A 20,775-nucleotide genomic window follows, 5' to 3' on the forward strand; every position below is an offset into this window, starting at 1 on the left:
CACCTTTGCCCTTGCAGGGATTCTTGAGAAGTTTCTGAAAAGGAAATGTAACTTAGGGTGGATGCTTTGACCTTTCTTTTTACTTCTTCAGGTAACCAAAGAGGATAAAATAATTCCTCTGCCCTGAGTAGATCCCCCCAGCAAGTGTATGTGCTCCTTTTGATGCCATGTGCTCCAAGCTGTGCTGGCACGTCTGCCAGAGGTCATGGAATGAGTTCATTTTGCCCTTTAAGCATTTAATTGATGCAAAGGCAGTTATAGGACCAGACTGATTTCAGTTTTTTAATTAACTTTGCTAATTTTTAATTATAAAGTTCAAAAGACTAATTTAGGAAAGGTGAGCCATTAAAAAAAAAATAAACAGTGAAATGCCACAGTGGTGGTGAAGCTGGTGTATATTTTTCTTATTTGTAATTCAGTATCCATAAAAATCAAAATAAAGTGTTCATCTTTCTGGTGTCTTTGCTGGCAAGATTGAGATAAACGTAATCATTCAAATGATAGCTGTGCTGACATAAGAATCTATTATTATAATGCTATTATTACTTCTTTTTATCTACTTTTTGCAGTTTTAAATCTATGCTGAATCCACCGAGAGGTGATGTGTACATAGTCCGTTGTCTGTGTATAGGTAGCTATAAAAGAAAAGGTTCACTTGACATTGAAATGCACATTTTGATATGTCCAGGGAAAGGATTTCTACTCTGTGAATCCAGAGGACAGCCAAGAAAAGGAAGTGACACTTGGCTTGCCAAAGCACTGTCTCTGTTTCCAAAGGGGTGGGCAGTGTGTCTGAGCAGGAGTGTCAGGTGAGAGAGTCAGTGAGTTTTGGGGCAGACACATGGAAAGATAACTGATGGATCACAGAAATCACCAGCCTGTTCAGAGCAGGGCCGTGACTTTTCCCACTCAAATTCTGAAATGCTTCAAGGATGGTGATACCCATCCCTTAGTGACTCAAAGATGGAATTTCTTCCTACACCAATCCACTTCTGGAGAAGTGTTTCCTTATACCCAATCTGAACTTCTGTAGCTGCTCTGGCATCAATGTAGTCATCCTTTCTCTGTTTGTAGGGACATGAACAAGCACATCTCCCCCACGTTCTTTACTTTAGGCTCCTGACCAAGAAATCCAGATAAATAAATGGACTATAAAAGATACTAAGGTGTAAGCAGAAAACATTCTCCTCCAGAGCCTCTGAGTTTTAGGGCATGAGGTTTTTCAGGAATTTTATTGACATAAAATCAAGGGAATGTAGGGAGAGTGACCTTTAGATTTGGACTTGATATAAGCAGATTAAGCAGGATTTTTCAATCTAACTGTACGGATCTGTGGTTTGGGTCTGGTTTTTGTGGTGTTTTGGATTTTTTTGTCAGATGTAAGTTATTACTTTTATCACAGTTTTATTTGAACCTGACTTCAAGCTGTCTCTCAGTGATCATCCCTCACTTGTGTTACAGTGAATCCAAAGCTATATTACTGGAAACCTTTAGCAGATACCTGACTCTGCAGAATGTTATCCCAAGACTGGCAAAGGGGAAAGGCCTTTGCTACAGGAAGAACTGCTCAGGCTGTCCTGAGAGCTGGTGGTGTCCTTCAGACACCTGGCAAGGGACAGAGCTTCTCTGAATTACCAGAATGTTTGGCTGTAGGTGCCTTATCTGCAGGACAGAGGAGAGGGTGGTCACAGGCTGTTGGGAGGAATGTGCATCCTCTTCCTCCCTCAAATTCAGCTTGCCCAGAACACTATCTCTCCTTGTGATGAGGCCTCCAGTTTAAATAACATGGACAGAAAGTGCTGGAGTGTCCAGAAAAAGTCCTTTAGGATCCACAGCAAAAGGAATGACTGGAGACAGAGGAGAGCCTGGATGTCACCTCATTTTCGATGGCTGATTGTGCCTGGTTTGCTGCTGAAGGTCATGGTAGGAACAGCACAAGCAGTTCCTGACCCTCTCCTTTGTTGCTCCTGCTGCTGGAGCACTGGAAAACCCTCTTCCATTTTCAGTGGTAACCACTGGTGGTATTTATAAAGCACAGCCACACTTGCACATGCAGACATGCATCTCGCTGAGAACTGAAGATGTCAGCAGTGCTTTCACTGTTCCTCTTAGGATTTATTCTAAGTTATTTTTGGGTATCTTGTATAACTGATCTCTTAAGCCCTCTTAAGTTTAATTTTAGACTTGGCAGAGTTTATCCTGCTGTGCTGTCCTTTTCCAGATGCATCTTCTCCCCCTAACCAGGCTCCTGGAGAGTCTTTAGAGAATACAGAAAGGGCTGTTCAGAGAAGCAACAAGAAGAGTCTCTGGGACTCATCCCCTGAGAGTCCTGCCTTCACCTCTTTGTGGCTGTGATCCTGACAGAGAAGAGAGCCAAGGAATGACCTCTCCTGCACTTCACTCAAGCAGAAAGAAGAGGTGGGAGCTGGCTGGAATTCTCTGCACTTCCACGCAGGAGCAGTGGCCATGAAGAGTGAACGTGAGGCTCTGTGGAGCTCAGCAGGGACAGGGAACTGCTGGAGGCTGAGCAGGGAGGGCTGACCAACACCTAAACAGCCATGAGCAAAGCACTTGGCACCAGCTTCTTCTGTGGCTTCCCAAGGGTGCGGCAGAAACATCACCTGTGCAAGACCTTGCTCCCTCCTCACCACACTGACCCTGCACAGACCCAGCTGAGCCTCTGCTGGGCTTCCCAAGCATGGGACATGGCTCACAGGGATCTGCAGGACTCACTGGGAGCTAGCAAGAGTCCAAAATTTATCTGTGGCTAATTAATCCTAATTAATTGATCTAATTCTGTATATCTGCATGTCTATGAGAATTTGTAACTTGCTGGGGAACTTCAAATTGCAGCAGCCAGAGAGTGGGAGGAGGCACATCTGGAAAGATGAACTGGTGGGTGGGGAAGAGTCTTGAGATTGTCTGGGTAATAGATGTAGAGCCCATGGGAATATCTGAGGGACCACCAGTGTGATGTCCCCATGCAGCTGCAGCGGGAAGAGGTGGAGCTGTTTCAGCAGGATCTGCACACCTGGACAGGCAGAGGGGGAAGAGGAGTGATTTTGGTGCTGGGGGTGATGTTCCTGTGGGTTCTGTGTGTTTGGTGTGTGTTTGAATGCTTGCCCAGCCTGGATGGGAAGGGCTCAGCAGCAAACAGATGAAGGAAAAGGAATTCTCTGGGCCTTAAAGTCCCCAGGCTCAACTTCCTGGGATCCTGCTCTGCAGCTGGGGGATCCCTCAGCTCTGCAGGATGAATGCTTTCTGCTCCATGGCAGTTTCTACTGAGGAAAGCTCAGCTTTGGGACACTGTGTGGCCTCAGGAAACAGAGGGAAGTGTGGATTTGATCACTGCCAGGGACACAGGGAAACCTGTGGCAGTATTAGGAGATGATCTCTATGTCTTGCTTGCAGCATGACACTCCTTCTCCTCCTTGCTGCTCACAAGATGCTGGCAAGTCCTGAGCTCCCAGCCTTTCCAAGCCTGTGTTTCACCATGAGAACTGCCTCCTGGCTGCAATATCAGAGTGTCTGAGGAAGGAGCAGAAGCTGGAGCAGGGCAGGCCTTGAGGCAGAGCTGTGCCTGGGGCAGGGAGAGCTGGTGAGAGCAGGGCTGAGGCAGGGAGGGGAGGAGCACTGCTGGTGGGAGCTGCACAGGGTGGAGGGGTCACCCATGGGTTCTCTCACCCCAGGCAGGTGGGTGAGTCCCCACACACCTCCCTTTCCCTACAGAGTGGAGGAGGGGGGCTGCTGCAGTTCCTGCTCCACTGGAGGGTCAGTGCCACACACACTTGGGGCAGCTGGGACTCTGCTGGAGGCAAATCCTCACACCTTCCCAAGGCAGGCTTCAGAGCTCAGCACCTCTCCAGTCTGAGCACAATATGAGAGCCCAAGCTCCCCCAAGTTCAATCCTGGCAGATAATCGAGGCAAACAGGTCCTAAAGAACCATCAGGTGCCACGGTTTGCTGGGCTGCCTCCCCTGCCCTGCACATCTTGTGGGTACATCACACATGCCTGGTGGAATTCCTCCCTGGGCCCATGGAATTGGAGAGCTGCAGAGGCAGCTGAAAGGCAGGTCTAGGTGCACAGAAATTGGGTCTGAACTCCAGCACACAGATGTTCATCCAAGCCCTGTGTGCCCTCTGCCCTTGAGCCTTTGGGAGACCCACGTTCTCCTCCTCCTTCCACCTAAAAGGTGGGATTTGTTTGCTCCTGTCCTCAGGACCTCACACAGGCCAGGAACCCTGGAGGTTTAGACTGGAAATGAGGAAAAGGGCAGAAAAAACACCAAAAAAGCTCTTCAACTCCAAGACAATATTCTGTTTCTAATGTGGCTGTTGTCATAGCAAAGAGCAGGATTTGATGTTCTGGGTCCTACTTATTGGTCCTGCATTCCCGATTTCTTTCCTCTCTGAGCCAGGGGTAAATGCCTGATTAAGAATGAGAGCACCAAAATAAAAACAGCCCTGAAAAAAAATCCTACTTTGTATGTCTTGCAATGACACGGTTTGAAAATATTCGAGTTAAATAAATTGACTTAAAGGAAATCTGGTAATTCTGGCTGAACTCTGTTACAACTCTGCTTTTCATCTCACAAAAAAAAAAAAAAAGAAGAAAGAAAAGCTGTCTGTATCCACTTACTCTGCATAAAATTTTACGAGTTCAAAAGTGCATTTATGATGGAAATTTAAATGATTACATTTCTTTTAAACAACATTCCCTTTTAGTAACACCCTGGCTCCCAGCCTACGACAGACAAGGTCCCCTTTTTTCCCACTAGGCCCTAACACATCTTTATCTCTCCAATTATATCTGGAATCATGTGATTCTGATGAGATCCCACATCATCTACTGAGAGTAAAATCATTGTATTTGTCTAAAAAAAGATATAACCCTCAAGGGATCCCAGCCTAGACGAGGCTGAGGATTCCAACACAACTTCAGTGAAAAAAAAATACTACATGAGGGAAAATACAGGTTAATGGGCTCACTCAAACTGAGTTGTATCAGGTTAATTACCAGCTGAAATATTCAAACTTTGATTAAAGTCATCTCAGAGCACTTAATTTACTTTTTTTTTTCCTAATGAAAAATTGAGTGTTTGTTAATCTGTAAAATCAACATTTTCCAGTTGACCCTGTTGATTTTGCTGGAGCGATATTTTCTTCTGGAAAATAAACAAGCTCACACAGAATTGCACAAAAACATGTCTTTAACTACGCAGATAATTATTTTCTCTTCCTCTGACAGCTGCCATTCATTTCTGCTGCCCATCAACGTTTCTGCTACCTCTAAATACCTCGAGAATTTGCCCAATTTCTCAGTGATTACTCACAGCCTGCACCGCCTTTGGGACTGGTTTTAAACCTGAAAGCTGCGCTGCTCTTCTCCTTCAGCAAACCCAATCCCTTCCAACATCCTACGTCTCAAAGTGGAAAAATGTAAAGCTGCTTCCCACTTTTCCATTTCGGGCACCCCTCCTCAGTTTGCACATTCCCAAAGGAATGCTGCTAATTTTATCCCAGAGGTCCCATTCCCACGGTGGGGTTCCCTCCTGGGGGGTTGGAGCAGGGAAGGGCTGTGCAGGGCAGGGAGTGTGGGCAGAGCTGGAAATGCTGTTGGTGCTGCCTGGGACTATGCCATGGCAACTGCTTGTTCCAAGGCTGCAGCTCTCCCTGATGTGAAAAATCTTACCCAGCATCTCAAAGCAAACATCTCCACGGGCTGCTCTCAAATCATGTCTAATTGAAACCCAGCCAAGTCACAAGAGTCAGCTGATTATCTTGGTAAGACCTGAAGGATGTGTACACACATCCATCACTTAGAGAGATGGAAAGGAGTTTGGGTTTCCAAGTGATTGTGAAAATCGGGGGAACAGCAGTGCTGAGAGAGGTTTTCAATGATTTTGGTGTCAAATTAGAGCTGACTTCATTAAATCAAGGAGCTCTGAGTTGCTTGAAGCGTTTGAAGCTGTAGAACGGGAAGGGAAGGGCTTCACCTGCTCGTCCCAGAGGTGACACACTGTGCTGACCCTGAGCCAAGGTAACTGTGCCAAAATAAACCTGATGTTGGCAATCCAGGATCCCTGAGACACCCAGAAAACCGGGAAAGACAAAACCCAGTGCTCTTCACAGAGGATGTAGCTGCTCTATGTCCCTCACTGTATGAAATCTTGCCTTCTCCTGTCCTCCTGTGCCTGCCCTGGCTGCTCTTTGGGTTCAGATGTCCTGTTTTTCCAGGCAGGAACCCCCAGCTTGGGGTATGGAAACAAGCAGCTTTAACCTTTTCTCCTTGACTTTTAAAGGAAGTGAACTGAAGCACACTGGAAATGAACACCCAGTTTTTGAAAACAAGTGAAAAAAAGTTGTGCTTGCATTTCCTCTTGTGGACCTTATTCCCAAGCACGTACCCAATAACTTTGAAACAAATTCTCATTATTGTTTTTTGTCTGCCTGGGTGATGCACAGTGAAATTATGCTGCATGATGAGGGTTTTTTGGTCTCTCCAAACCTATTGAGTATAAGCATGGTGGAATGTCTCTACCTCTCAATTGATTTTCCACATTGTGAGCATGGTTTGAGTCCTTTTTGCAGCCAAATGGAAGGTGGAACACAGGAAAGTGGATTTTGTTTGCCTGTGACTGTTCTACAAGCCATGTCATTCCACAGTAATTACATCTGCTTCTTATTACTCACTGGCTTTTGTATTCTTTTCTAAGCTAGATCAGCAAAGATTGATATTGCCTTTTGGTTTAGCAACAAGAACACTGATGTTACACCAATTTGTGACAAGCACTGGGTCCTGGTAGGAGCAGCCTTATTCCCTCCTCTCCTGGCTGCAGCAGGGATTGAGTCCATTTTGTCCCTACAAATGTTGGGTTTAGGGTGAGAAGGATGCTGATAACACAGAGGTGGTTGGGTTGTTGCTGAGCAGGGCTGGCCCCAGTCGAGGACTTTGCAGTGTCCCACGCTCAGCCCTTGAGGAGGTGCACAAAAAGCAGGAGGGATCATGGCCAGGACAGCTGACCCGAGCTGGCCAGGGGGATATTCCAGACCATAGGATGTGATGCTCAGTGTGGGAATTGGGGAGAGTTTGCTGGGAGGTTCCAGTCACTGCTGGGCACCAGTGAGCAGCTGCACTGTGCATCACTTTTGGGGGGGATTTAGTCCTCTCTCTCCCTTTTCCTCTGCTTTTATTACTTGTTGTATTTCACTTTATGGCAATTATGAAGCTGTTTTTACCTGAACCATTTGGTGTTACCTTTTTCTGGCTCTCCTCCCCAGCCCACTGGGGCAGGAGTGAGTGAGGGGCTGAGCAGCACTTAATTATCAGTTGTTAAACCACAACAACCTGTACATCCCAATTTTGAGATCAGCCAGTTCTCCTAACTCCACATAAGGAAAATTTTAACATCAGGATTGAGTCTGGTGTAATTTAAAAACCACAAGGATACCACGGTGATTGATCTTCCATCCCTTATGTATTTCCTCAGCCCTGAATGCATCTGTTCATATTTTGCTCTGACACTGGGGTAAGGCATCTCAGTTCCCTTTGAAATCTGGGACCTGTGTGTTAATCTTCCAGCACTTTGAAGTTTATCTCATTTACAAGGAACTACCAGAACTCCTCAGATGTTTCCTTTAAGGCTACTGGGTTAAATGGAATGGCTGAGAACAGACACATCCAAACACTCGTGAGGAAGAGTAACACATCTAATAAGGAGGAGTTAGCTGCCTGGTCCCTTTGCTCAGCCTGCAGGGACTTTATATCCATGTTTTATGGATGATAGATGCTCACACAGCTAGTCTGTCTGCCCAGCAGGATCAGGAGGACCTAAAATCCAAAACTCCCAGAGCACCGCAGACACAAAATCTCCCCAACATGCTATAAAAACCTGAATGTCTGCAATAAAGCAATCACCAGCACAGAAATCACAGCTATCATGTACCACAGGAAGGGAGCAAGAGTTCTTGCGAGGAACATGAATAAATCTGTAAATTCCTATGGCCAGACCTATCTCATCCTGAAAGCAAAATACCAGGGATTTGTTAGGAGGAGTTCACAAGTGCTTTTCTACAATAGATCCTTCCCATGCTGTAAAGGACGGCAAAAAGTTGTTACTCTCCCTGTTATGCAGCCTGAGGGAGATTTCCCTTCTGATCCCAAATTAGATCATCAGTTTAATGTTCAGTGCATGAGCAGCCATACCAATTAGATCCTGAGCAGCTGGAATAATGTCAGCAGTGGCAGAGCAGCCTCCTCACACACTGCCTCCACCTGGAGCCAATTTCTGCTGCTTTAGGGAAGGCATTAAAACCCCCAGACAAGCTGCTGGGCACCCAGTCAGGAGCTATTTTTTTTCCTTGGCTTCCACTGGTGCCCAGCAGCCACCCTGGAGCAGGGATGTCACGGAGCAGGCAGCGAGTGAGCCAGGGAGGCAAGAGGGCTCCTCCACACCTCCTTCAAACACCAGCACATCAGCGATGCAGGACTCTCTCCAAGCTTCCTCATGCCAGAAATATTCCTCTTCCCTCCTGCAGTTCTCCCTGGGACTTTGGAAGGCTCCATTCAGCCCACGGGTTTCCTTTGCTCACACTGCCCTCTGTGGAGGTGAGGTCCAGGCACAGACACGCAGTTCTCTGCAGGAACCTGTCCTTGCATTGTCCTTTTTTCCCCTTGATTATGAGTTACTTAAGTCATATTATTTTCTTTATCCATGCATGTGTTCAGCTATTCAGTCTGGTACACTACATTACACCAACTTTCTTTTCTTGAAGGAGATTCTCTTTTCCCTAACTACCTTGGAAATCCCACTCTGCACCTATTTCACCTTCCCCTTTTTCTTACCATACCCATGCACCATGGCACTTGCAATACCCACTGGTGTTGCCTGTGGTGCTGATTTTTCCCTGGAATAACCTTTTCTTTATGCCACAGCACTTGGCAGCCCCCAGACACTCCACAAATATTGGCCCCAACTTGGTTCTTATCTTCCCCCTGCAACTGGTACCCACCTGAGACCTCACAGAGCTTTAGGCCACAGATTCTGGTGCTTTTAGCCTGTTTTAAAATGTAATGCTTTTCTTACAGTTCTATCAGGCCAGCTCACATTTTCAGTTATGCAGGAAAATCTCTATTCCTTAATGCCAACATTCCCAGATTTTGCGCGGCAGCGTACGTAAGAAGCGCGTTCAAAGCAGGATTATTCTCTTCAAATTAAGATTTGTGTGTGGAATTGCAGTGTCTTGGACAGATTGTCTTTTGGCCAAGGAGACAAACACGCAATGCCAGGGCTCAGTGCATGCCATGGGAGGGGCAGTGTGACCTGCTCTCCTCTCTAATGAGGATGTTGATCAGTTTGGGCACAGACACCCACATTTGCTGATGCCTGCAGGATTCATCTCACCTTTATTTTTTTTAGGTCACACAAATTGTAGCTAGCTCTTTTTTTCCTAGATTGCTAATCCCAGCAATAACAGAATCAGTCCCAAAAACAAATTTGAGGACAACTAGAAATATCTGGTCTCCATTGGGATAGTTCTCCCTTTGTGTTTCCACTTGTAAAACTTTTCTTTATTCAGTTTACAGTCTACTTATCCCAATGATAATCAATAAGATAAGGTAAATCTGAAACACAGGTTAATGCTAAAGGTCTCCCTGCTCCTCTTTGTGTTGTCTCCAGTGACAGATATTTAGGGAAGAACGAAGGAGTGGGCATAGGTGATTCTGCTCCTGTGCTCCCCTTGTCACACCAGTACTGCAGCAGCAGTCTGGGGACTTCCCAGTCAGGGGCTGCTCTGAAATCATCCTGTCAGTGACAGGAATGAAGGTTTCCTCTCTGGATCCATGTAATTCCCAGTTTTGGCCTTCTCAACATTCCCTGGCAGGGAGCTCTGCAGCTAGGAGTACTTATTTTTGTCTCCTATGCCTTTTTATTCTGGAATCAGGGAAGCACTCAAGGGTGTGCATTGTCTGAGCTCTGTCCCTGTCACTTGATCCTCACCAATGTCACATCTCTGTGCCCTGGGCCTTCTGTCCAGCCTGGAGCTCAGTTCAGTGGTGGAACAGGCTGGCTGTTCAGTGTTCCCAGTGTGGGAGCCTGCCTGCCTCTCTCCTTCTGCTCCTGCCATCCTCCCCACTCTCTGCAGCTCTCCTGGAAAGAGCTGGGACATTCCACCAAATATTTTTGCAAACCCACAGAGACTGGATCTAATCCATGACCCTTGTCTTAGAGGTGGTTCATCTTGGTAAAAGATTTACCTTTAATAAACCCTTACCTTTGATAAAACCTACTTGTTGCCATGCAATGAGTGCTTTCTCTGAGAACTGTCCTGAAATTCCTGGGTCAAGTGACCTGTATAATTTTTTCCACTTTTATTTAAATACAATGATGTACAGATTCTTCCAAACTTGCATTTTCATGTACCAATTATTTCAGCATCCTCAGATGGAGATTATCCTGCCCCCCTGGGTTCAGTTCCTCTAGCACTGGAAATTTTATCTTTAATATAGAGCTCTACCTCTTCCATTCCTTTTACCACTCTTTCCTTCCTAACAATTTATAACCAGCAATTTTTACATTCCAGTCATGCGAATAAACCTGCCAGGTTTCAGTCATGCCAATTATATTGTATTTCTCATAATCCAGCAAGAATTCCCAAGTCCTCTTGCTTTTAATTATAAACTCACAAGGTACTTCTCCCCAGCCCCTCTCAGGGCAGCCACCTGTTGTGAATCGCTGTGATGTGTGATTATCACAGGGACAGGGGACAAAGGTGTTGCAGAACAATTCCGCAGCTGTGAAAGGCTGTGGCAAGTTCTGGTGTTTGTGTCACAGATTTACTCATTTCTGCAGGAGAAGCCCCTCTCCTCCGGCTCCTCCTCAGAGTGCCCATACTTCTGGCCCATTTTGACACATCCTTACATCCAATTTAAAGTCTACTCTACCATTTCCTCCTTCAGGAGTGCTGAGGAATAAGTGGCACACAGCACACATAGGGCTAGAGACTCCTTGCCCTCCAAAAAATTCAGTTTAAACCCACAAAACAAGCCATGCATTACCATTCCTGATCTCCTGATTTCTTGGGAGCATGGTGAGCATCCTTGTTCATTTAATGGGACAGTACTGTTAAAAGGGAACTGGGCAGCTGCTGTTCCCCTCTGGCTGTGGATGTTAGTACTGAGCTGTCTATTCACTGGCAATTAAAGGTCTGAGTTCACGTTTGTTTCTTTTCTATTAACATCAAAGCAAACACAGTATTGAGCAAAACTGGCTGACTTGTTATTTGGAGTTCTCAGCCTCCCCTGTCTGGATTTGATGTCCCACCTTGCCTGCTTCATGGGTTAGTTTTTTCATGGCCTGTGTGCTCTGGACTCATGGATCCAGCAGCTGCTTCAGCACTGCTGCACCTCTGCTGTGGTGCCTCGCCAGGTGCCCAAGCACAGAGCTAGACCGAGTGTGTGCAACAAGGTCCGCGCTCAAAGCCACGGTTAAAAAGAGATGGAATGCTGGTGAGCCTGGCTCTGAGACATGTGGCCATGGCCAAGGAGTTCACAGCCCAGGAGGGCAGAACAGGGCTGATGAGCAGCACAGTCTGCAGAGCTTTATCTTCAGCCCCTTCTGAGCTTGGGTGTGCTGCTCCTACAGAAGGCACCTCCACCTGCACCTCCAAAGCACTGAACCCACTCTAGAAGGAGAACCTCTTTCTGGTAGACTGGGATTCAGCACACTTTTGAGTCAGAAATTGTGCTAAATAATTACTAATTGCTAATAATTACAGGACTCCCCCACCAAAGAAATATAAATGCTCCAGTCCCTCTTTTCCCAGAGGGGATTCACAATTACATTTCTCAGGTACTAAATGCTTTTGGAATTCTTGAGCTGTCCTAGACATGCTGGATAAAAATAAACTCTGGATTCACAAATTATTTCAGAAATAATCACAGCATTCAATCTCTGTTAGAGCTGTCAGTGGAAAGCAGAAACTGGCACCAAGAGGCAGGCACGCTCCGCTGGGCTCTGCACAAAGTGGATGGCATGCTGCTTGCACCTCAGCCTCTGGAATCTAAATGCACATTGCAGATAAACAGGGGCAAGGAGAAGACTCTCAAAAATGTGTTTGCTTTCTGCCTAAATGTCATTTTAAGGTGTGACTGAGCCCCAGCTCCTCCAGCCAACTGGGAGCCCTGGAATCCTGTTCCCTGCAGCACCAACCTGCTGGGAGCTGCTCCTGTTGGCACCACAAAATCTGCTGTGCTGCAGCTGCACCAGTGCAGGGAGCAGAAAGTTTTGACAGTGTGGCTGGAGGAGAGAGAAATCAAAAGCCTGGTGGCTGGAGGAAGAATGTGGCTCCTAGCTGTGAAAGTTTGGAGGCTCTGGAGAGTTTTGGCAGTACCACGATGACACAGAGAGCTCCTGGCATTCACGTGTGCCTGGTGAGATCCAGCACAGAATCACAGAGGAGCCTGTGTGGGAAGGGAGCCACAAGGATCATCAAATCCAGCTCCTGGCCCTGCACAGACACCCAACAATCCCACTCTGTGCCTGAGGGTGTTGTGCAGACACTCCTGGAGCTCTGGCAGGCTCCGTGCTGGGACCAGTACCGTGGGCAGCCTCTTCCAGCGCCCAGACATTCTCTGGGGGAAGAACCTTTTCCCGATATCCACCCTAAACCTGCCCAAACACGACTTCAGGCCATTCCTTTGGGTCCTGCCACTGGTCATGACAGAAGAGATCAGTGCCTGACCCACCTCTTTCCCTCGTGAGGAAGAGGAGAGGAAGCTGTAGACTGTGATGAGGTCTCCTCTCATGTTGCTTAAATTCAGCCATGAGTGAGTCAGGGAGGAATCAGGGACGGGCTGGGAGCTGTGGGAATGGTGCTGACCATGGGCTCTGGCCATATGTTCTGCTGACAAAGTGTGAGGCTGGGAGTGACTGTGGAAGGGACTTTGCCTGGAGCAAGGCTGCTGCTGCAGTCACTTCAGTGCTGCTGGTAAAGCTTCAAGAAAGATGCTACTGACAGTGTTCAGTGCATTTGAGCTGGGGATTTTGCTTAATTTAATACACCATTATTTAACAGTATGAAAGCACTGCTATTTAACACACACCCGTGAGCGTGTGACTTGTGATGCCTGCAGGACTGGGGTCAGCAGGTGTGCTGAGGATGGGGATGAGCCTCTGGGGTGGATTCCTCACAGGGGAATGTCTGGGGGCTGTCTGTGTAAGCACAATCCCTGTGTTGCTGGCTTGGGGATGGTGCCTCGGTGCCCTGCAGCTCACATGAAATGATCATCAGTCAGGCTGCAAAAGGCCATGACAACACTCTGACAGTCTGGCATTACAAACCCATCAGTCTGAGCGAGGAGCTGTCGGGTATTTTATGTTGGCACTATTAGGGACAAATTTAGACCCGTGTCCATTACATTGCTCCTGTCCTCACCAGGAGAAGATACGGTAAATCTGAAAGAGGCAGCTGTCTGTCTAAGCCAGTACATCTCTGTACCTTCCTGGGTCACTTCCAAAGGCTGGTCACTCCTAGTTTGCTAACTGAAGAGTTTCAAATAAGAGGATACACTCACTGAGCTGCTGTGGGGGTGTGGGGAGGGAGAAGCAACCCCTTCCCTCCTGCTTTCACCATAACTTTTCAAAGCTGGCTTCCAACTCTCTCCTGAAATCACCCGCTACAGCACAGCTTTGTTTACCCGGTGCAGAATACATCACTGTGTTTCTCTTCTCCCACAGATAACTCACTTTTCTGAGTGGGCTAGAGTCACACAGTTACAACTTATCTCACACATAAATCTGGACTTGGAAAGATTTCAGTATCTGCCAGAAATATGGGCATCCTTGATCGTGCCAACCCCAGCTAAGATGCTCAAAAAGCCAGAGAGTCTTAGGCTGCTCACTCAGGCTGCTGTGGCCTAAGCTGATTCCCAAATCAGTAAGACAAATAAGCTTTTTTTCTGTGTTTTTCTTTCTAACGTCAAGAGTGTTGCTTTGGTGCTCTCATTTCAGCCTGGAGCCGTCACAGTCCCAATGCTGGAGTCCATGAACTTTCCTTTTTTTACATTAAATAGAGTTTTAATAAACAACTAATTCTGCAAGTACTCTCCTCAAAAACACCAGGGAGAATACACAACCCCTTGGGATGAAACAGGCTGTGAGCACTTCCCCAGGTTTGCCCCATTTAATAGTACATTCTCACAGAGAATTCTATCAATTCTACCACAATTCTACCCTAAACTTCCCATTAGCAGAGAGACTGTGTTCTCAGAGAGATAACACATCCACGGTTAACTGTTTCTCTCTCCCAGCAGCGAAGGACCAGCTCCCTGATCTACTCCTCGGGCAGTGGCAGGATGGGGTGGGAACAGCCCAGTGAGGAGCAAGTATCCACAACCCATCATCTCATACAGTGTCACATTTGTAAACTTTATTTCTCAGTCACATAAGCCAGAAAAGAGCCCTTTCAAAGGCAGAGTGTGGATGTTAGCTCTAGCAGACAGCTCTGGGAGTAGGGGCTGTCAGTTTGCATCTGCTGAGACTTAAATCGGTCCCAGGGCAGCTGCCTGCCATCCACCCTCCAGTGTTTTATTCCTTGGGAAGTGCCAGGCTACAGCAGAGGAAATGAATGCACTGATAAGCTGGAGAGATGTCTTTTTGAGTGGTTCCCAGCAAGGAAATAGCTGAGCAGGGAACAGAAAGGAGCTTTCCCGTGCCCACTTGTGCCCTTTAGCTGAATTTCTCTGCTCAATAAACACACCGGGGCGGGCTCGCGGGTGGTCATTTACTTCAGGGAGAGGGGAAAAGGGCCAGGCTGGGCTGCAGCTGGTGAAACCCGTGAGCTGTGTGCTGCCGCTGTGCTGGGGGCATTGCAGGGGGTGTCAGAGCCCCCCGAGCCGCGCTCCGAGCAGCGGCCGGAGCCGAGCGCTGCCCGCCCGGGGCCGCAGTGCCCGGCACGGAGAGCTCCGAGCCTGCAGCAGCCAGCAGGTAAACAAGCAAATCGCTGCTCCCGCAGGAAACAGGTTGCTCTTCGACAGAGAACTGTTAGAACCCTGCCTCTCTCCGCAGGGCGAATCTGCTCTAAGGTAGGGCTCGGAACGGCTCGCCCGCCGCCTATCACACCGAGGAGAACACGGAGCTACACAGGCTGCCAGGAAGTTGTTTTATACTTACCAGCAGCATTGATATTTTCCTCACAGGAGTACCAGATCCCAGTGTGGAAATACCTGAAAAGGAAGCGGTCATCTCCCGTCTCCCAGCTGTAATGAACCACATTCTGGTTCGTCTCATTTGCAGTCTCATTCCCGCCGTAGTTGAGGCAGTTTGTCTTCTTCTCTTTCCCACAGCTCGGCTTGGGGACCCTCTGTGTGCCCTCACACCAGTGGGTCGTGATAAAAGCTGTTGTAGAGAAGAGGAGAGCCATCAGATTCAGACTCACTGCTAGCAGGGCTCTGCATCTTCGATTTGTCTTCATGGTAAATCCGCCCTCCCTCCCCCTCCTGCTGAGAGAAGAAGTCAAAGGGGTTTGTTTTATTTGGGAGGGGGGGGGGTTTCAAAGCCTCTCACGATTCAGAATCCAGTTGTCCAGGCACCAAAACTCTCAGCCTCTCGCAGTGCGCCGTGGAAGCGGTGGAGGAAGCCGTGCAGGCAGGCTCCCATTCTCCCCTAGCCTTGAAGCGCTGTCTTTGTGCGTTAGAGCCTCCGCAGCTGCCGGAGCGGGGCCGGTCCCTCGCAGCCGCCGAGCTTCAGCGCGCTGAGGGCAGCGGAGCGGCTCTGCCTCCCGAGGAGCACCAGCGGCGACTGAACATCTGCTCGGCTACCACTCATCATCCTCCCCAGGGGCTCCGCAGCCTCCTCCGCCGGGAGACACCTGCAGGCTGCCAGCCTCGCTGTCCCCTGCTCCCGTAGGATGGGCAGGAGCGGCTCAGCGTGCGGCAGGAGGAGGCAGGGACAGCTGCCACCCGCTGCCACCGTGCCCGGCACCGCTCCGAGCCCACTGCAGCACGCCGGGCAGGGGGAGGTGGCACGGCTCAGTCCCGAAAAGAATCATTATTATTATTACTATCACTATCACTATTATTATTATTATTATTACTATCACTATCAGTATTATTATTATTACTATCAGTATTATTATTATTATTACTATCACTATCACTATTATTATTACTATTAGTATTAGTATAAGATTATTATTATTATTATTATTATTATTATTATTATTATTATTATTATTATTATTATTATTATTATTATTATTATTATTATTATTATTATTATTATTATTATTATTATTATTTTGAGCTGTGAAAGGTATTTTTTGTATACCACAGGGTAATGATTTGTCCAGGAGGAGGAGGGATGGAGTGATACTTCAGCATTTCTGCTCTGAGCTAGAGTAGTAAATCCAGGGCTTGATTCTGCTTCTGGCATAATGGTGTAAATGTCTTTCTTCAGAGTCTTGCTCAGGCAGCCCCAGAGGAATTTAGGTTTGAAAGGGTGTGATGTGTGAAACCCACATCTTTCACAACACCAAGTGGAGCCCCTTGCCCAGGCTTTTGTTCCCAGACACTGCTCTTGCAGGTGTTTTGGTTGAAGTGGATCTAGAGGAAATTTTGTAGGTCCTGCTTTGTGTGGACAGACAGAACTAATTAGAGCAAACCCCGGGCTTTATTCACCAGATGGCAATGCTGAGAGCAGGGAACACTTAATACTCAATATTCCATTTCCACAGAGAAGTGTATTGTCCTCTCATGATGTCCAGCTGGCTCGTAGAGTTTCTGACCCCTTTGCCCATTGCTCAGAGCTCTCTGGTGAGCGCTGAGTGCCGTGAGGAGCAGAGCACCCGGTGGTGGTGGAGGCACAACCCATGAGACCCCAGCCCTGAGCCTGGCCACTCTTGTCACACAACAGTTCAGCCCCTTGGCAGATGGAGGCAGTTTTCTGTGGTGAAGAAGCTGTTGTGCCTTCTGAGTGGTGTTTCCTTCTGGTCTGGACTCCGTGCAGGGGCCATGGGGGTGCTGGTGGCCTCTCAGAGCAGTCCAGCAGTGGCTTTCCCCAGAAATATCTACGTAGCCAAGCGGGCTCATACTGGCAGACAGGACAGTGCTCATGGAGCCCACGGGCAAAGCTCGTGCTGTGCTTTGCTGCCTGCAGGCAGGACACGGGGGGCAGCTTCCCCAGCTCCTTCAGAAAGCCAGCGAGAATGAGGTGAGGGTTCTCCTTAAGGCTTCTGGGACCTGTTCCTGCCTTCCTGGTGCCCCCTCACAGGTAGCCACAGGACTCGTTGTGGCTCTTTTTGGTGCCTGTCCCGAATGTCTGAGCACAACTGTTGATGAGATTTTCCACTGTTTCTACACTCACTAGGCTTTGGTCATTTTTCGTTATAAATAAACTGGAAAGTTAATAGAGAAGTTTTGTGAGAAAACTCACAGGGCTCTGTGAGAACAATTGTGATGGCAGCTCTGCAAGTTTGGTGAAATGACTTTGTGCCCAAGAGCCTTTGCCTTGCCCTGATGAGTGTCACCTCCTCAGGGCCAGGTTTTTCCCTGGGGGCTGCACTAGCAGAGTGCCTCTCCTCGTCCTGTTGGGATTGCACAGCACCTCTCTCTGTCCCAGCCCTTGCAGAATTACATCTTGCAGCCAAATCATCAGCATTCTCTCCTTGGTTTTTATTGCATGCAAGAAATCGAAGTGATAGCTATACAGAGGACCACAGGATTATTACTTCAATTATTTTTAAGTTGCAGGATGTTTACTCAGTAATGCCTTTGTGGTGTTCCTGTGTTTGTCAGGGTTATCCACTCGCTAAGAGGAATAAATAAAACACTTGAAACTTTGACAGAAAGCCTTCACAAGAAAGCTGGTGCTGTTCTTCAGGACTGTCTTTCAAGCAGCTGCCAGCATCTGAATCATCACACTTCTCCAAGTGTGAATATAGGTCTTTACAGCTCTTTTCTCACAGATTTTCTCTACCTATTGCCCTGTGGATTGTGTTTTCTGGCCTGCAGCACCAACGCCTGCACACTCTGCTTCTCGCTGTGCCCATCTCCCTGAGGGGTGGCCATCCAAGACTTTTGTTATCTGGGACAAAATTATCCCTTATTAACTTCTTACATTTTGTTTTTATTCCTAATCCTAACAGATATTCCTATTTCTGTTCCTCCTTATCTTCTTCATTTTTTGTTTTTCAGACTGGCAGAGTTGTTGAGAACCGACATGGTGGCAGTAAATTAAAAAAACAAAAAACGAAACAAAGGCAAAATAAAGCAGAAATTTGGTTTGCTTTGTGATACAGAGCTTTTAGAATCTTAAGCATTTAAAAATACTGAGCACAAAGTAAAGTAGGCTCAGTCAGAGAATTTTTTTAGTATGAATAATTTTCTTTTTCCTAAGAAAATCAGTTTTTTTTCATTGTTTGGATTACTTGAAAAGAAGGAAACTGTTCTTTGCTATACTCATGCTGTAATACTCCAACGACTTCTCTTTATATAATCTCTGTTTATCAGATCTGTTGTGTATAAAAATGGAAAGATCATACATATGTTGCAGAAGTCAGTTCAGATGCCTGGATTAAGGAGTATTTATGTGGTATTATCTTTAATGATAACGTAGAAGGGTTTGAATGCTACAGAGATGTAGTTTTCCAGGTTGTGGCTACAAGAATCTTTAAAAACCTTTCTGCAGCAACAACTTCTCTCTGATACTGTGAGAAAAATTACCTTCACAGGTTATAGTAACCCCTTTTCCTTTAGTATTTCTTATAGGATCAGTGCAAATTTTTATTGCTCAGTATTTACTCCTGTACAAAAAGAATTTGACCCGGAGGATTCAAAATAATGATAGCTTTTGCAAAAGGAATCTTTCAATCAGGCTCTGTTTTTCACTGGTGGAAAACAGAGGCACCATTCACTAAAGTGAGAGGAAGCCCTACTTTTGGGTCCTCTGCTGCTGCTGGGGACATGGTGAGCTCAGTCTGGCTGTTTATTTGGAACCAGCAATGTCAAATACGTGGGATTGTATGCTGGATTTAAATCAACGCTTTAAACCCCCTATGGCTTTTATTTAAATTTGCATTTCTTACAGCTCTGTTCCTCCTGGGCTTCCTCATGTGTTTACTTTGTCCTTCTCAGCTGTCACTGGACTGGATTTCCCAGCTCCTCCTGCCACTTTGGACTGGACCCCTCCTGGCAGCTCCTCTTTGCTTTTCCTCAGCACCACGGAGCCACAGGATTCATTTGTTCAATTCATTTGTCTTGCAAATGGCTCAAAATCTCCTTTTCTACTTGGAATTTTCCTCCCTTGACATAGAGCTCTGCAAAGCTCATATTTTTCATCTTTTTTCATCTTTTTTCATCTTTTTCATGGTAAATATGAATTACTGCTGTGCCCCCAATATACCTTCCCTGTCTCAGCTCTGTCCAGCAAAGTGGGAAGTTTCTCCTTACCTCAGTCACTTAATGGGCTTTATTTTGATATTTGGAGAAGAGGGTTGGGATGGAAATCCTGTCCATATTTCCCCAGATTGTTTTACCCAGCTGTGAAGTTTGTGTTCTCTCCAGTCCAGACTCAGGCTCCTTTTTGCTGTTTTCACCCCGGTTTTTATCTATTTCTTGGCTCTCTGACCCAAAGCAGTCTGTGTTCAGCAGTGATGCTTGGCACTCTGAGCACACAGGCTGGGCTGGACACTCCTGCTCCTCTCAGAGACGCTGCTGAGAGATAATCCTGATTTTCTGACAGAAACGAAGCCCTCAGCAAAGGGGGAGCCCCTAGGGCTCCATGTGAAGGTGGGCTGAATATTGATACCACAGGAAATCTTGGTCACCACTTTAATTTAACGACTTGCAGCGTGTCTTTCACGTACTTTGCTAGTGGGCATTTAGGCAAGGACAAGAAGATTGCTCAGGAAATTCTCCCTGTTCCTAAAGCAACCAGGCAAAAAATGGTTTCTGACAAGTACTGTAGCAAAGACCTTTAGCAGTCTTGACAGAAATGAAAATGGTAAAATAAACTGTTGCTTCTCCCATAACAATTTCCTCGGTCAGTGGCCAGTGGACAAGACATCCCTGAGTGCCCTCTGCAGAGGATCTGCTGTGGATGCTGTGACCAGCCCAGATTGCCCATCCTGGCTGGGACTGCAGGGACTGCAGGCACCCTCCTGCCACACACAGGGTCCCTGACTGTCCCAAACAGTGCCACATCCATCATCCAGCACCGCTCCTTGTGCCAAACTGGGGGGCACTGGGATGCCAGCAGGTTTGTACTGATCTCCTATTTGAGTTAAATTCTTCCAGCAGCTGGTGGAGAGGAAGGGAGATGAAAAGAAGTGAGAGGTCTGAGTCATGTCTTGATTCGTGTCTGGGAGAGCTGACTGGCTGAGTTGCCTGAAGAGGCAGTCCAAAAGGTCAGGGCTGAGCAAGCACGATATTCCTGAGGCAATTCCCAACGAGCTATTTACATGTGCCCACCCATGGTGGGAGTGAATGAAATGAAATGTTCTCCTACTTTTGATCCTGAATTAGAAATTTTTCTGTCTTAGAGTTACAAGAATTATTTCCTCGCAATTGACAGTTGGATTGGATTAAGATGAAAGTTTAATTAATATTTAGTGCTCTTTGTTAAGGCTAACTTTGAAATGTCCAAGTTATTACAAGAAGCTACAGGCCTACTTAAGAAGAACTCTTAAAGCAGAACCCACTTCATTCTTTATTGCTGCAATTAAAGAAGCATTCTTGCACATCAAAGCCTTAATGGCAGCTTGTGAGTCTTTCAATAT

The 20,775-nt window shown here is 46.9% G+C and overlaps 1 protein-coding gene across 1 annotated transcript in view; it reads right to left on the reverse strand.

Annotated features, from left to right (window-relative positions):
* Positions 1-15,757, reverse strand: part of GSG1L (GSG1 like) — a 55,849-nt gene extending 40,092 nt beyond the window's left edge. Inside the window, exon 1 of the mRNA XM_058849722.1 lies at positions 15,174-15,757. Coding sequence (XP_058705705.1) covers positions 15,174-15,474 — 301 coding nt within the window. The 5' untranslated portion in view covers positions 15,475-15,757. The remainder of the gene's footprint in view (positions 1-15,173) is intronic.
* Positions 15,758-20,775: the final 5,018 nt, after the last annotated feature.

Source organism: Poecile atricapillus, chromosome 14, assembly GCF_030490865.1.
Source record: "Poecile atricapillus isolate bPoeAtr1 chromosome 14, bPoeAtr1.hap1, whole genome shotgun sequence".
Lineage (NCBI taxonomy): Eukaryota > Metazoa > Chordata > Aves > Passeriformes > Paridae > Poecile > Poecile atricapillus.